Below are 14,614 nucleotides of genomic sequence, written 5' to 3' on the forward strand. Positions count from 1 at the left end.
ATCTAAAAGCATGTTTTTCAAGTTTAATAAAGATTCTCTTCTTCCTATAGAAATGGAGGAAATTAATGCAGTGGTTCTTGACTGGGGTCCCTGGACCAGAGGCATCTGCATCACCATCCTCGGGCACCTGGACCTGCCCCATCAGAAATTCTGAGGGTGGGGCCCAGCAGTCAGTGCCAACAAACTCTCCAGGTGGTTATTTTATTCTGATGAATGTCTTTGGAGTAAGCCCACCTGGTATAATGCCAACATATGATCTTGGAACTTCACTCGCTAAGCTCTACAGCACCACATGAGAAAACACTCCATATGGGAGAGCAGGGAAGAATTTCTATGTATAAGAAGAAACAAGATCAATTTTCATTAGAAAAGCCTCCAGCAACATAATTTTTCATTATTCTCCTTGTCCTTCGAATTGCTTCAAATATTCCTTAGGCATTACAAAAATTCAAGAAAATATAATTTACATGAGCACAGTATAAAATTCAAGTTTTGAATTTTCCAATTACAGTATTATACGATTTTGAGTGTATTTTCTCTATTGCATTTTCATATCACATAGTCAAAGCTGTTTACTAGCGGCAACTTTTTTTAGATCAACACCACCCATTAATGTAGTTCATTCTGCTCCTTCCAGGAAACTAGTGATCCCCTAGTTCAAAACTACATATGGTATTTTCTACAAAAATGTGTTGTATCCGTTATCAATATGAGCAGTTAATAAGCCACTGTGGCAGGCACCTCCTTAATTGGCCTTCATATTAGGGCTTTAACAGACGGAAGTAGAGGATTGTGGCGTACACAGAAAAATTGTTATGTTGCAAGCTGAGCACTGAACTAAAATCTCATCCTGAGGCATCATTAGAGGAAAAGCCTGAGGAAACGAAAGAACTATCTATGCTTCCAAAATTGTTGAAGAAATTTTAGATTAATCGTTTTTGATGCTTTTAATGTTATCAAGGATGGGATTTAAGTGCTTTATTAATTCCCTTGATTTGCTGCCAAATATTAAAGGCAATTCATGATTACTGAGCTAATCTTTTCTGATAATGGAAATCCATTATGGAAAGAGAACTAGAAATGATTTATAAAATATTAGAATATATTTATAAGAACAGAAAGTTTGAACATGGGTTTAAAATTTGAGAGAATTTATTACAAGATTATAAAATATCTTTGTATCTATTAATATTGAAACCATGGCTTCATCCTTAAGTTACAAAGATTGTGTTTTTCATTTTTTAAACTCTTCTTAAACTTCCCAGACACAATCACAACACATGATGCTATGTAAACCTGAAGTGACTTAATTCATCTTACTTCCCCAACCAGCTAACAAAATCTCTGTCTTCTCAGACCCTGGAGCCTGGAGAAACCCAGTTATTCATTCCTTCCCGAAATTCTCTGATTTGCTGACATGTTAATAAGATTCCAAGAATGTTCTAAAGAAAGCAAAATTACCACTCAATGATTGTCTCCTGAACTTCCAAGTCATTTTTTCCCTCTCCCAGAATTTAGTTTCAACTAAAATACATTCCATTCTTGAATGTGTGTATGTAACTCCTTGGTCAGGCTTTGTACTGTTATCATCAAATATAAATATAGAAAGCTGTAGAGATTGTTCTGAAACCCTAATTCAAGTTACTTTTGCCAGCATACCAAATGCCCAGGGTGGATGTATTAAAAGCTCTGAAAAGATTCTGCTTTCACTTTTCAGCCAAATGGACATGTTTTATTCAGGATCCCAAACAAAATCCTTATTCAGCTTGTCCACATTACCTCTGAAGGTGTGTCTCTCTTTCCTTCACTCCTTCACCCTTTCAGGCATTGCCTGCCTCGCCTGCACTCCCTCCCTCCAGAGGGCTTCAGTGGTCTGAGGAACTCCCTCTTCCACCATCCCAGACTGGAAGCAATGCCTCCTCCTCCTTCAGGCTCATCATGCCTTTCCCAGCGAAAACTCACTTGATCCCCCTGATTCAGATGATGGCCTCCTATCTATACTAGTATATTTTTTGGCATCCTAGACTCTCCATTGCAGCTATTATTCCAGATGCCATTTGCATTTAACTGCATAATTATTTTTTATTATTATCTGTATCCATCACTTGGCAATCCTGATGTCAGAGATCATGCTGGTTTTATTTTCCCATTATTAACCTCAAGAATGCATGTGCCTACCACAAAAAAGGAACACTCACTCCATCTGTCAACTGAATGACAATAAATGAATGAGCATCCAAAATATATAAATACTGGCAGGTGACCAGAGAGTTGAACCCATGAGTAAGCACAGACCATTTCTTTCTGAACTCTCTGCCAGTAGTTCGCCTTTATACTGGCCCAGATTCCTATATAATCTTTATAAAACACTCTGGTACACAAACACACACATGTGTCTGCATGAACATGTGAGCATGCACACACACAGGTATCAGTGTTTTGGGTGGTTAAGACTATTACATTCAACAGTGATAAAGGAAGGTTTTATTTTTTAAAAATAACCCCTGTTATTAAAAATCCCTGAGACTTAATGAACTATTCTACATTAGTATCCTGAATAAAGGTCAAGGATTAGCTGGTCTCAAGATGCTGGAGGAAGGTGGTGGAAACTCCTGTCCATGTTTGCAGGCAACAGATTTCTGAAAACTCACACATCCCCTTTGGCAGTCTGTCAAGAGATGGTAAACAAGAGCAATGAGCTTCAATTAGAATGAAATGGCTACCATTTCCCTGTAAATTTTAATTACTATTTATATTCTAGATTTACTATTTATTTACTATTATATTCTATTTACTATTATATTCTAGATTTAAAAAAAACAAAACCAGGTTTTTCAAAGAGAAAACCTACTTCACACTAGCTTTTAACCCTGAGTATCCTATCCAGTTCTTAGTTTCTTCATATGGAAAATGGGAATAGTGCTGGCAAACTCCACTGAGAAATAAGAGATCAGATATAGGAAGCCTGCAGCCCTGTGCACAAAGTGTGTGTTTGCTTCTGCTCTCTCCCTGTCTGCCTTCTGGTAAAATGGCATGGTTCACATTGAGAGCTTCTAGTTTATCTGGGTATTAGGTGATGTGATTATGCTAATAGTCATTTGTTTTAACTTCAAGAAATTAGAAGTAACTTTGAAAGGGAGAGAGGGTTTTTCTTTCCTTTCTCAACAACAAAGCAGCCCAATGTTTGCATCTGAAATAGATACAAAAATTCATGTCTGGTTATAAAAACCCATTTTAGATTTTGTGTTCTGCTGTGCTTTCACATGGGAAATATATTTTCAAACAGGAAAAATAGAAGCATATTTTTCTGAGGACTTTCTCTTTCACACACACACACACACACACACACACACACACACACACACACACACACACATTTTCCCCTGTTATTCTCCCTCCTCCACAGGACATACCCTTCATTTCTATACTTCTTCAGAAGTGGAGAATGCAGTTGCTCTCAAAACCTCTAAAGAATGTACTAGTAGTAAAGCTCCGGTTAAGTCTCGCCATTGTTTGGTCACAGGGTTTTTCATTCTGTCCAAAGCAGATTGCAGGTCTTGTAACACATCTCTGTAGCTATTTCCATAGTGAGCACCCCAAGTATAGAGAAAATCATAAGCAGGTTTCCACATCATCTATAAAGAAAAAAAAAATAGACTGGAGTAGTGTGTAAGGAAAACGGTGTGAAACAGATGCCTAAAAAGGGTTCAAAAGCCTCCTAAGAATTAAAAGAAAATGAAATAGTAATTATACATGGACTTACTTAATGTCATAGAAAATATGTTTTAATAACTATCAGTTTCCTATGATAGCCTTGCGTCTCTAAACCAAGGACTACAAGCAGGGTCTTATTTTCTCTTGATCCACCATCTATACATTGCTCCTTGCCTTGATGTGAATATAAAATTATCTGTGCAATATTGTGATGATAACATGTTATTCAGATAATCTTTTCACGCTCTGAGACACTTTTAAGCTTAAAATAATAATTCTTTTACTGTTATATGTATCTGTGTTGAGTTTATGACCACATATCATAAGAAGGAGATGTGCAGTATTTCAATGCTTAAAATCATTTTATTCAAGCAAGTCTATAAACAAGGGAAAATGTAGCTTCATGACCACGTCAAAGGGAAAGCAAAAATCTAATTATCTAATTAAAAATGTAATTTAATAATACATTTTATGACCAAAAGAAAGATCAATATTCAACACTTCATTATGCTTTCCCTCATTACCCACCCATACCAATGACATCATTGTTTCCATAGAAATAAATGCACGTCAAAGAGGATCTTCATGCACAGGAGAATATGTAATGGTAACCAGGGCAACCAGGCTGAGAGAGAATAGAGACAAAGGCTGACCAAATAAGACAAATTGTATAATACTCACACACACAGAGACACCTTAAAATAAATTTTCTCTAGGAAAACAAAAAAATGAACCATGCAGTTATAATTGGAATATTTGAAAAATAAACTTTATTACTTGCTACTTATTTGGGCTCACTAAACTAATTCATTTGTAATGTTATCACTTGCAAAATGCAAGAACACAGACTGAGCTAAATATTATGCAGTTGCCTTCTTAAAATAGGGCCCCCATTGACAGTAATAGCAAATGAAGTAGGGCCTTGGGATATAATTGTTCACCCTCCTCTGATATCCCCATATATGCTACTATGTAAGTTAAAAGAATGAAAGACCTATATAAGGAGTATCATTATGTTTCAAATCAATCTATACAAAAGGCCATTCATCAGGCTCAAAAGATCATTTGAAGTTATTTGTCCACACTGGCATTGCTTGGGTGTCATGAACATCCATATCTTTACAAAGTTTGATTCTGCAAAGTAGAGAAGGGAAGACAACTATCAAAATTATATCATATCAAGGTGGTCATGATGCAGCAACGAAATCTTCCCAAATTTTTGTATAAGTTTTACCCAAACCAACTTACAGCTCTGAAAGAATGTGAATGAGGTGTTCTCTCGTCTATTTTTCTAAGCACTCACTGAAATCAAACCTCCTAAAAGTACAGGCCACCACTAATAGCTCAGCAGTGGAAGATAAGTTGAGGCACATTAATAGAGCCTTTTTGCCAGACTCAGTCTTGTCTGTTACAGCTCCGATGCAAAGAAGCACTAAGACAGCAGGTTACTCTGTAGCTGGTAACCCCTGTAAAAGCTTTGACACCTGTATTCTATGTTGCATTCACTTACTTTTCCCTGATGCTCAACTAACAGGTACATTATTTTTCAATTTGTCATGTATTGTTTAAAATAATGGTGTTTACATGTAAAAGATTCTAAGACTTTAACCTAAGTCCCTTAGTGACAGAGTCTGACAAAAGATGTATTTGAGGACATTTAACAATAAGCAACAACTGAGAGCATTTCAGTACCAAGGTGATAGCAGAGTATCACAGAAAACCGATGTCTCTTAAGAACTGTGGACACAGACAATAGGGTGATGAGGGTTTGGGGGGAGGAGGGGAGGACAGGAGCAGGCTGGAAGAGGTTAATGAGAGGAAAAGGAGAACCTATGTAATACTTTCAACAATAAATATCTTTAAAAATTAAAAAGAAATCACAAATAGGTAATTTTCTGGTTGTTCACTATTCTACAGATTCAAAATACCTTCACAGTCAAAACGGCCCCACTGACTTCTCAGGGAGAAAGCGCTGCATCCCATGTCTTGCTGCTGCATGTGGATTGCTCTGTATAGACAAGCCTGAGGGATTCTTAACCAGGAAGCAGCCCTAGTGCTGCAGGGAACAGGAAATACACCAAGGTGATGCAGGAGTTGGAAACTGCTAATTCAGAAGTCCAGTGAGACATCTATCTACTCAGGCAGAGGGCAAGATAACCTCACTCATTATTCAATTTGTACTCAGCAAGACAGTGTGGCCAGCTCTTACAATTTAGAAAAATTTGGATAGATTACTTCATCCTGACCCTTATTAAGACTTCTGAAAGTGTAAAAAGACTTTTCAGAGGTCCCCTAAATGACTCTGAAATGCAAGGAGGGATATTGCCCTAAACTCATTGGAAATTCCCTAGAGTCTAAGCCATAAGCAGCCTAGAAATGGATACAATTGCAATGGGCTGAGAAAGCTAGGAAAATGGTAAATTTCATGATCTGTACTAAAATATGAGCATATTTTGCATCCTATTTTTTCCCTCTTTGCAGAAAACTAGACTTGAATATTTCTTCAGTGCTCAATTTGATTTTCTACATATAATATCATTGGTTGCTTGCAACACAGATGAAGAAAAGCACTATTGTAGCACAGATATAATGGAAATATTCAAAATACATTGTCGTCCATTATATAATTATTTCACTTTTTAAACTAAGAATTATTGAATACCTACCAATATAAGTGAGTTTGATACATGAAGGGATAAAATTATTACTATAGTATGGCTCTTGTTTTTAGAAGTTTATAACATAGATGGGAGATGGGTACTTGAACAAGTGCCCAATGTATAAAAAACAGGACTTGGTAAATAATAACAACTAAGAAAATGCAAAGATTACTTGCATATTTTAATTCAGTGTGAGATAGAAATGATAGTTCCATTAACTGAGGACCTCTATGGTATAAAACAAAGAGAAATGGGTGTTGGTGTCATACTACCAAAACCTGGCTTCACATCTGCATTCCATTGCCTATTGAATGGGTCAATGTGAGTAAACTGATCAAATTATCTGGTTATTTTAATCCATAAAATATGGGTACTAACTTCCAAGTCCTGTTTCCAAGTCACTTCATGAAGTGTCTGGCATATAGTAGGAATGTGAGTACTTTTTGGGTGAGGTCAAGATAAGAAGTAAAGGAGGGGCTATCTGATAAGAAACCGTGGACATGACCTCCAGAGAGCAGTGGAGGGTTTAGCATCACTCATGATAAAGTAATGATAAAAGGCATGAGAGTAGAGGAGAATGCTAAGGAAGAGGATAAAGGGATGAAAAATTTAACCCTCAATTAAGTCTACAATTAGGGGCACAGTATGAAATAAAAACAACAAAAAATGGAGAGAAACTGGAGCCAGAACGATGGAAAATGAAACAGGGTGCTACATATTGCAAAAGCCAAGGCCTCATAACATTCCAAAAAGAGATCAGCAGTGGTTTGCTGAAGCCAGGCCCCACCAGCTCCCCAGAGCCCACTGTTCACATAGCCTCCCAACTCCCTGTTCAGTGACATATTGGGAGAGTAAAATCATCCATGTTAGAGTATTTACACTTTGGAAATTGGCAACAGCTACAATTGAAAAGTAGGTTGTTAAACATCTACCAACATGCCACTCACTGAGGACATCCCTTTTCTGTTACCTCCTCTGCTACCCCTAACATCAAGTAACGTGGAAACATGAAGGAAAACAAAAAAGCCAGGATTTGGGCAATTAGTCTTTGGAAACTTTGGAGAAGGCAGTTTAAAGAGAGAGGTGTAGGGAAGACTTCAGGAATGAGTAGGCATCAAGGAACTAAAAGGCACACAACAAATGGGTCACATTTGGAATTTGAAAGTGAAACAGAGACAAAGCTAGAAGGAGAAACAGTGAAAAATAAAAGTGTTTTTAAAAGGGAAAATATGTAAAAAGTAATATTCTACAATAAAAAGGAAGGTTTGTTTTGAACCCTAACTTTGCTAGATGGAAAATTTTGGGTTGTTGAGAATTAAAGTGACAGCATATATAAAACACTCAAGAAAAAAGAGTTAAATTCCTTTTCAGCAGAAAACCAAAGGCAAATATTAAAATTATTACGGAGCATGGGTAGGTAATTAGGGGGCAATTATCAAGAAAAAATTGAATGGGAATTGGGTCAAAAGTAAATGTTATAGTTATGTATCTTGACATACTGATAAAAAATGTTAAATTTGGGGAACTCTGTTTTCCTTTAATAAGCAAATGTCTGTCAGATATGGTAAAAATAACTTTCTTTATTGAAAATTGCCTTAACAACACTTGACAAAGTCCAGCTTTCATCAATGCAATAAACAATTGTTTGTTGTCCTTTATGATATAGATATATGACATAAGACCTCAAGCCCTTAAATACTTATATTTTTTTTCTTTTGGCATTTCTTATTATCGTATGTCATTTTAGTTTTCTTACGCAGCAAGTAAACATATATTATTAAAGGCAAAGACACAAGAGGTAACTTGAATATATTAATTAACTATGGACTTTATAAAGCTATGTTAAAAAATACATACAAATCAAGGCCACAAAGAATTCTAAACTGTGTGGTAAATGAAAGAGAAATGAAATAATTTTCTCTGGAAATGTTTGAATGAATAAAATGAGTAAAATAAACAATATCCTTTCCAAGATAACCTAAGTTATGTCCTACAAAAGCTGGAAATGAGTGGTGGACTGCCAGGACCTCTTCCAGGTTTATGTTATCATCTATCTATTCAGTGGTTTTAAAATAGTTCTGCTCTTGCTCAATGTTATGATTTAAGGGAAAATATTTAGAAACTGCACTAATGCTTTGACAAATCAAAAGGAAAGCGTGTTCCTGAGGGTTTGCTTTAGTAGAATTATTCTTAACCACAAAATAATTCCGCTCAGAGCCGTCTCACTTCTGTCACAAATATTGGACCCTCAGGCGTCATTCTTACCCCTCTACTCTTAGACTTTTTAAATGGTAACTTCATGGTGTTACTGGTTCATCTTTGAATGGGAAGGATAAGGCTGATCAAAATGCAGAGTTGTTAATTTCTCATCTCTGTGCTTTGATCTCTGTATGGAAAGGGCAGCAGCATCAATAAGCATTTAATCTATCAGAGTTGAGCAGTTTTCCGAAGTCCCAGCATTTGTGTGGGAGAAATATGTGTTGCTTTAGTTTATCTTCTAGGTACTAGAGGACAAAGACAAAGGTAAAGGGGCAATGAAAAAGTGATAAATGGAATAACAAAAGAAAAGAAACATGGATAGAGATTTAAAAAATGAAATTTTCCAAATTTAGAGTGCCTATTCCCAGAAGCCAGTAAGATTTTAGATAATAGTCTAGATAATGAAATGCAACATGAATAAAAGCAATTCAGATTGGAGCATAGCAGCTATGTCTTTTTTGAGCTTGTAAAATATGAATAGCATAAAGAAAGCAATTAGTTTTAACTACCTTTGGATAACTACATTTTACTACATTAAAGGATTAATAATCCACTTACTTTCCTCATAAAACTATAAAAGCAATGTTCCATTTTTAGTATAATTAGTTGCAGAGATATTAAGGTAAATTTGCCTTATTAGTAATTATTTATCATTTACAATTTCCAGGCAGTCCTTCCAGCACCTATAATTGGTAAGTTCATAAATGTTGTTGAAGAGGAAGTCGCCTTTATCTTCAGAAGAAAACATATTAAGGGCCCCTATTTCCTCAGAAGGAAGATGATATTTGGGTAAAACTTGACATAAGATTCTCTTGGAAAAGACTCTAAGACAACCAAGCTTTGTTTGTTCTAGGAATAACCAACCACTTGGAATGCCAGGGGGTAAGAATGAGCCAGAGGAATATGGAAGACCCATTCCTTGTTAGTACATTTGCTCAAAATAGTTTTCTATCATAAGAAAACCTGCTGGTCAAACCATTCTCACAAATTCCTAGTTAGGAAGATTCCAGGCTGCTTCCTTGTCATCCAACCCTCAACCTCCACCACAACTATATATTGGTAGAAACTCTGAACATCATAGTTTAAAGAAACTGGGCTTCTCTGATCCAATCTTTCAATTTGGAGGTAAATGAAAGAAAATACAGGGTGTGGAAAAAGTAGGTTTATAGTTGTGAGTACGTGAAACACAGTTTATTCTTGTATTATTATTTACTAGAGGCCTGGTACACAAAATTCGTGCACTGGGGGGGTGGGGGGGGGTCCCCAGCCTTCCCTGTGCCCTCTCACAGTGCAGGAGCCCTGTGATCTATCGCCCCAAAGAGGTAGGCCCCACCCACCAATCCGGGGCTCCTCAATGGATTCCCCCAAAGAGGTAGGCCGGAGCCGGAGGTCCTGCTTCCATGCTGCATGGAACCGCGGGGCCCCCCAGGCCTCACCACGCAGAGCCGCCGGGACCCGCCTCCATGTCACGCATGCAGCATCAAGTCCCCACCCACCTGTGCGTGCCTGCTGCACACGCAGTCTCCTGGTGATGGATTGTGATGGCGTGAGAGCATCACAGTGTGATGGCATGAGGGCATGACAATCATTTGCATATTAGCTCTTTATTATATAGGATTAGTTATTGCATGATTTTCCATACAAACAACTGTAAACCTACTTTTGCCCCACCCTGGATAGTGGTAAGAGCTCCGGATTTAAAGAACCACATCGTGGGTTTAAATCTAGACTCTTGAGTTATTAGCTCTAGGATCTTGGATAAGTTGCAAAACTTCTCTACAGCCTTATTTCCTCCTACTGTAAAATAGAGGGTGGAGAGGAAGGGTACCCAAAGCCATAAAAGCACTGCCAAGTATACAAAGTAAACAGGTCCAAGGGTCCTGGCACACACTAGGTGCTTGATTAATGCTAATTGGAGTTTGTACTTGAAATGACATTAAATAACAAAGTCATGGCCAAACATCTAGAAAAGGAATCCAGGTCACCTAGCCATAAATCTAGGGCCATTTCACTAAGGTATTCCCATGAATCTACCTCAATATTAAGCAGTTTCAATAAGCGCTGATCTGAGTCTTATACTTAGGTGGACTTTGGTTTTCTGAAATTCATTATTGTTTGTGTTCCTTAATAAACCTAAATCAAGTATTAGTGTTTCAAAATCCATTCTAAAATCTCTCCATAATATTTAACCTAATGTGATTACTATTTCTATTTGATATTCAGAGTGGTAATGAGACATTCAATGTATAATTAAATAAAATATCATACGAATCCAATGCTTAACCCCCTTAATTTTACTGTGATCTCTTTTTTCTTTGTTCCATCATTCCAAATAATGGAGTCTTTTGGAATTAAAGACTAGCAGCAAGAGGTAAAGTATTGTAAAAACTAGACAATGGTAATCTAAATATTATGTCACTATGCCAAATCTCTTGTACAAACAACAAAGATTTAGGGAATTGTTAGGTACGCTGGTAGGTACATTTCCATATAATACTTTTCCCTTTTTAAAGAAACTGCAAATATATGTCTTACTGAGAAGAACAGCAAACTATAGATTTCAGTGCCACGGCTAGAACTGAACCAGTTCCAGCAGATGCAAACAATGCCACGTCTTTGTAAGCAGAATCTGGGAGTTGCCACATGAGCCAAAAAAACCATTCGAGTCCAAGGACATTCCTTTTACCTTTTGCAAAGAGAGATTTTCCAAGGAAAACGAAATGGTGTTAAGCCAGTAAGAAAAAGCTGACCAGCCAAGACTTTTTCTCATTTGTTTCCATGTATAACCATCCTGCCAGTTTCTCAGAAGACATGCTGACTTTTCCCTTACCTGCATTCTTTCTATTGTTACTCTCAGCCATTTTACTAAAAATTACCATTCAGTTCCTCATTCTCTTTCCAAAATCACTCAACGTCACCTAGTTGCCAAACTCACCTCTGCCTCTTAGTCAAAATAACAGATAATAATGTATTTAGTTATTACAACCTGCAAAGCATTGTCTCAAATATTTCACATATATCTTTTTAACATTTTATTTATTTATTTTAGAGAGAGGTAATGAGGGAGAGTGTGTGTGTGTGTGTGTGTGTGTGTGTGTGAGAGAGAGAGAGAGAGAGAAGAGAAAGAGAGAGAGAGAGAGAACATTGATTTGTTGTTCCCTTATTTATGCATTTATTGGTTGATTCTTGTATGTGTCCTGACCGGGGATCAAACCTGCAACCTTGGTGTGTCAGCATGAAGCTCTAACGAACTGAGCTACCTGGCCAGGGCCACATATATTATATCTTTTAATTCTCCAAACATCTGATGAGTAAAAGAATATTATTTGCCTCAATTAAAAAAAGTTGAGTCCTACAAAAGTTAAGTAAATTTTCCAAGGTCCTAGAGCTAATAGATGGTAGAGCTGCAACTTGAATCCAGACAAGAAATCTTAACCTCTATGCTGTGGCAATCATTAGAGACTCCTTCCTCCACCAACATTAAAAAATATATATCTAATCACATATCCCAATAATTGTTAGGATAAACTCTACCCTCTAGCCCACATATCCTCCTTATTGGTCTCAAGAAGTCACTGAGATCCCCATCTAGTCCTCTCCCATTATTCAACTGTTTCCCATCCTTCAGGATTAGGCCGTGTTCCCTGATGGTTCCTCCCAACTTTGATCTTTTTCATTTAGTTAATTCTGAAAGGGATTATCAGGAGAGCACAGTGGAAAGGACTGTGCATAAAATACCCGAGTTTGAATCCTCATTCTGTCACTTAAGACCCATTTTACTCTGAATAACTTACACAAATTCATTCTCTTAGTTTGCATTCCTATAAAAAGCAGATGGTATAATGTCTTCCTTAGAAAGTTTGTTGAAATAAATGATATTGTTCATACACTCAGTTCATATACAATAAATTGCACAATTATTATCATTCTTATTCTTAGTTTCACTTTTTAAAGCATCTAACCATATACTTCTTTAAAATATAACAATTAAATATAACAGTTTATCACAATTCCCAGGCCAAATAAAATTTGGCTTAAGAGAGAAAAATCATATTTTTCATTGTTGTGTTTTCTTTAGCTCCTAATGCTCCAATGCTGAGAACGGAAGTCCCTGGGGATGTGTTAAGTATGGCTGAATTAAATACTAAGAGAAAATATACAGAGGGAAAAAATACTAAACAAGCAGGAGGAATTCCATATAGAATTTTTTTTAACTTATTAAACAATTAATAAAATTAGCTATTTGAGGTTGACCTATTCTCCCATGTCTTATCTGGACTTAGAATAAAGGGTTCTGAACACTACAGAAGCCAGTCATAAATGAGGAAGGACAGATTCCGGCTAGAAGATAAAACAGAGAATTAGATCCTCCCTATTTAAGTGTTGACCACAAAAAGACATAAACATACCTTGCCAGTTCTAAATCTATAGGTGAGTGGCTTCTGAGAAGGAAAAAAACTATTATAATTAGAAATATTGACTGTGTTGGGCTTCCGTAGGGAGGGTGGCCCACTCTGGCATGTCAGATAAGAAATCAGCCTCAACTGATGGGTGCCTGTGGTTGAGGCGAGCATTGGTAAAAAGGTATCTTAAAGGTGGAAGTGAACTTTTAGTGTCCTTGGTGAATAAGTGTCCATACTGAATAAGATGGAAAGAGCATAATCTATTCTTAGGCAGGGGGCCAATGGGAGAGCGTTGCTAGGATATGGTCATAATCCCCAGAGGGCTAAGTGAAGAGCACCTAATTTAGGCCTGTGAATATCTTATCTTTGAAATCCCCAGCACTGCCCCTTGTAAAACCCAACCGTTTTTAAAAATGTGCTATTTTTCTAATATTTTATTGATTCCTATTTTGTTTAAATGGAAGATTTAAATATCTTCAGAAAAACTCCAATTTTTACTAACTTTCACAGGAAAACCTTGGCAACAATTAAACATCTTTGCATAGCATAAGTGTCTAACAGTCATATTTCAAGTTTTATAGTTCTGTTTTTATGTAGGAATTGCAATGTCATTAGAAAAATTGAGTAATATTTATTAAAATTTAATTTAGGGAGATGATTAATTTAAAAAGTGACCTTCTCAGAAGTCCCCAGAGAGAGGCTTTTCCCCCCCCATCTTATAAAAGAGTAAGAAATGGCCAAAATACTCAACAAAAATCTAACAGACATACTATTAATGATCTCCATTCTTTAATTGGCCTGAGGCTTGATGAAGATGGTCATGGCAAATTTTAGTAGTATCATAACTTGAAAAAAGAAGAAAAAAGGTGAAATGAGATGCTTAAAGCCCCCATCCTAACCACATCTACCAGCTCTGTCATTCAGCCACCACACTGGATTGGGAGTGGGTGGGCAGAGTGTAAAGCACAAGGACCCCAAAGTCAAAGGCCTGCTCTCTAAACATGGTTCCATAAGTTTCTCACTACGCATGCTTTTAAGCAAGTAGCAGCCTCCCTACATTTTAGATAATATTAGTGCCGACCCACAAGTTTTTGTTCAAAGGATTAAGTTTATCTTTGAAATGTGACCAGAACAGTGCCTGGCACAGAGTAAGTGCTAGATAAATGTTAGATACAATAAAAATAGAACAAAGGGAAAAAGAAGTTGAAGAGAAAGGAAAGTGAGTGAGAGAGCCGGACTGTAGGCATTGGAAGTTTCCGGAATGTGTGCCCTCTGAAGTGGTGAGATAAAGGAAATAAGAGACCTTCTTATCTCCCCAGCCCAATTCCACTTTCCTTCCTCTGAGTCCCCTACCCAGAACTACTATCAGTCTGTTTTCAAATCAACTACTTGACTTGTAAATTGATCATATTTAAGAATCATCTCCTTCCTGAGAGAAAAAATTATGCAGCCATGTTTTTTCCAGGGGATGGAAATTAGCATAGATTTACTCTTTAGTTTAAGTGGCCTAACAGGTAAAGATTCCCACAGATTATTTGGGGTGGTTTAGGCCAATATACTATGGATTATTTTTAAGAA

General features: G+C 36.8%; 1 protein-coding gene across 1 annotated transcript in view; it reads right to left on the minus strand.

Annotated features, from left to right (window-relative positions):
* Positions 1 to 1,148: 1,148 nt before the first annotated feature.
* The window catches only part of MACC1 (MET transcriptional regulator MACC1), a 64,024-nt gene continuing 50,558 nt past the window's right edge, over positions 1,149 to 14,614 (minus strand). The window contains exons 5-6 of the mRNA XM_070424409.1: positions 3,414 to 3,635; positions 1,149 to 2,668 (exon numbers count right to left, since the gene is read on the minus strand). Of these exons, the coding sequence (XP_070280510.1) occupies positions 3,423 to 3,635 (213 nt within the window). The 3' untranslated portion in view covers positions 1,149 to 2,668; positions 3,414 to 3,422. The remainder of the gene's footprint in view (positions 2,669 to 3,413; positions 3,636 to 14,614) is intronic.

This window comes from Myotis yumanensis, unplaced genomic scaffold (assembly GCF_028538775.1).
Source record: "Myotis yumanensis isolate MYYU_CA2020_CCGP unplaced genomic scaffold, mMyoYum1.0.hap1 SCAF_9, whole genome shotgun sequence".
Taxonomy (NCBI): Eukaryota; Metazoa; Chordata; class Mammalia; order Chiroptera; family Vespertilionidae; genus Myotis; species Myotis yumanensis.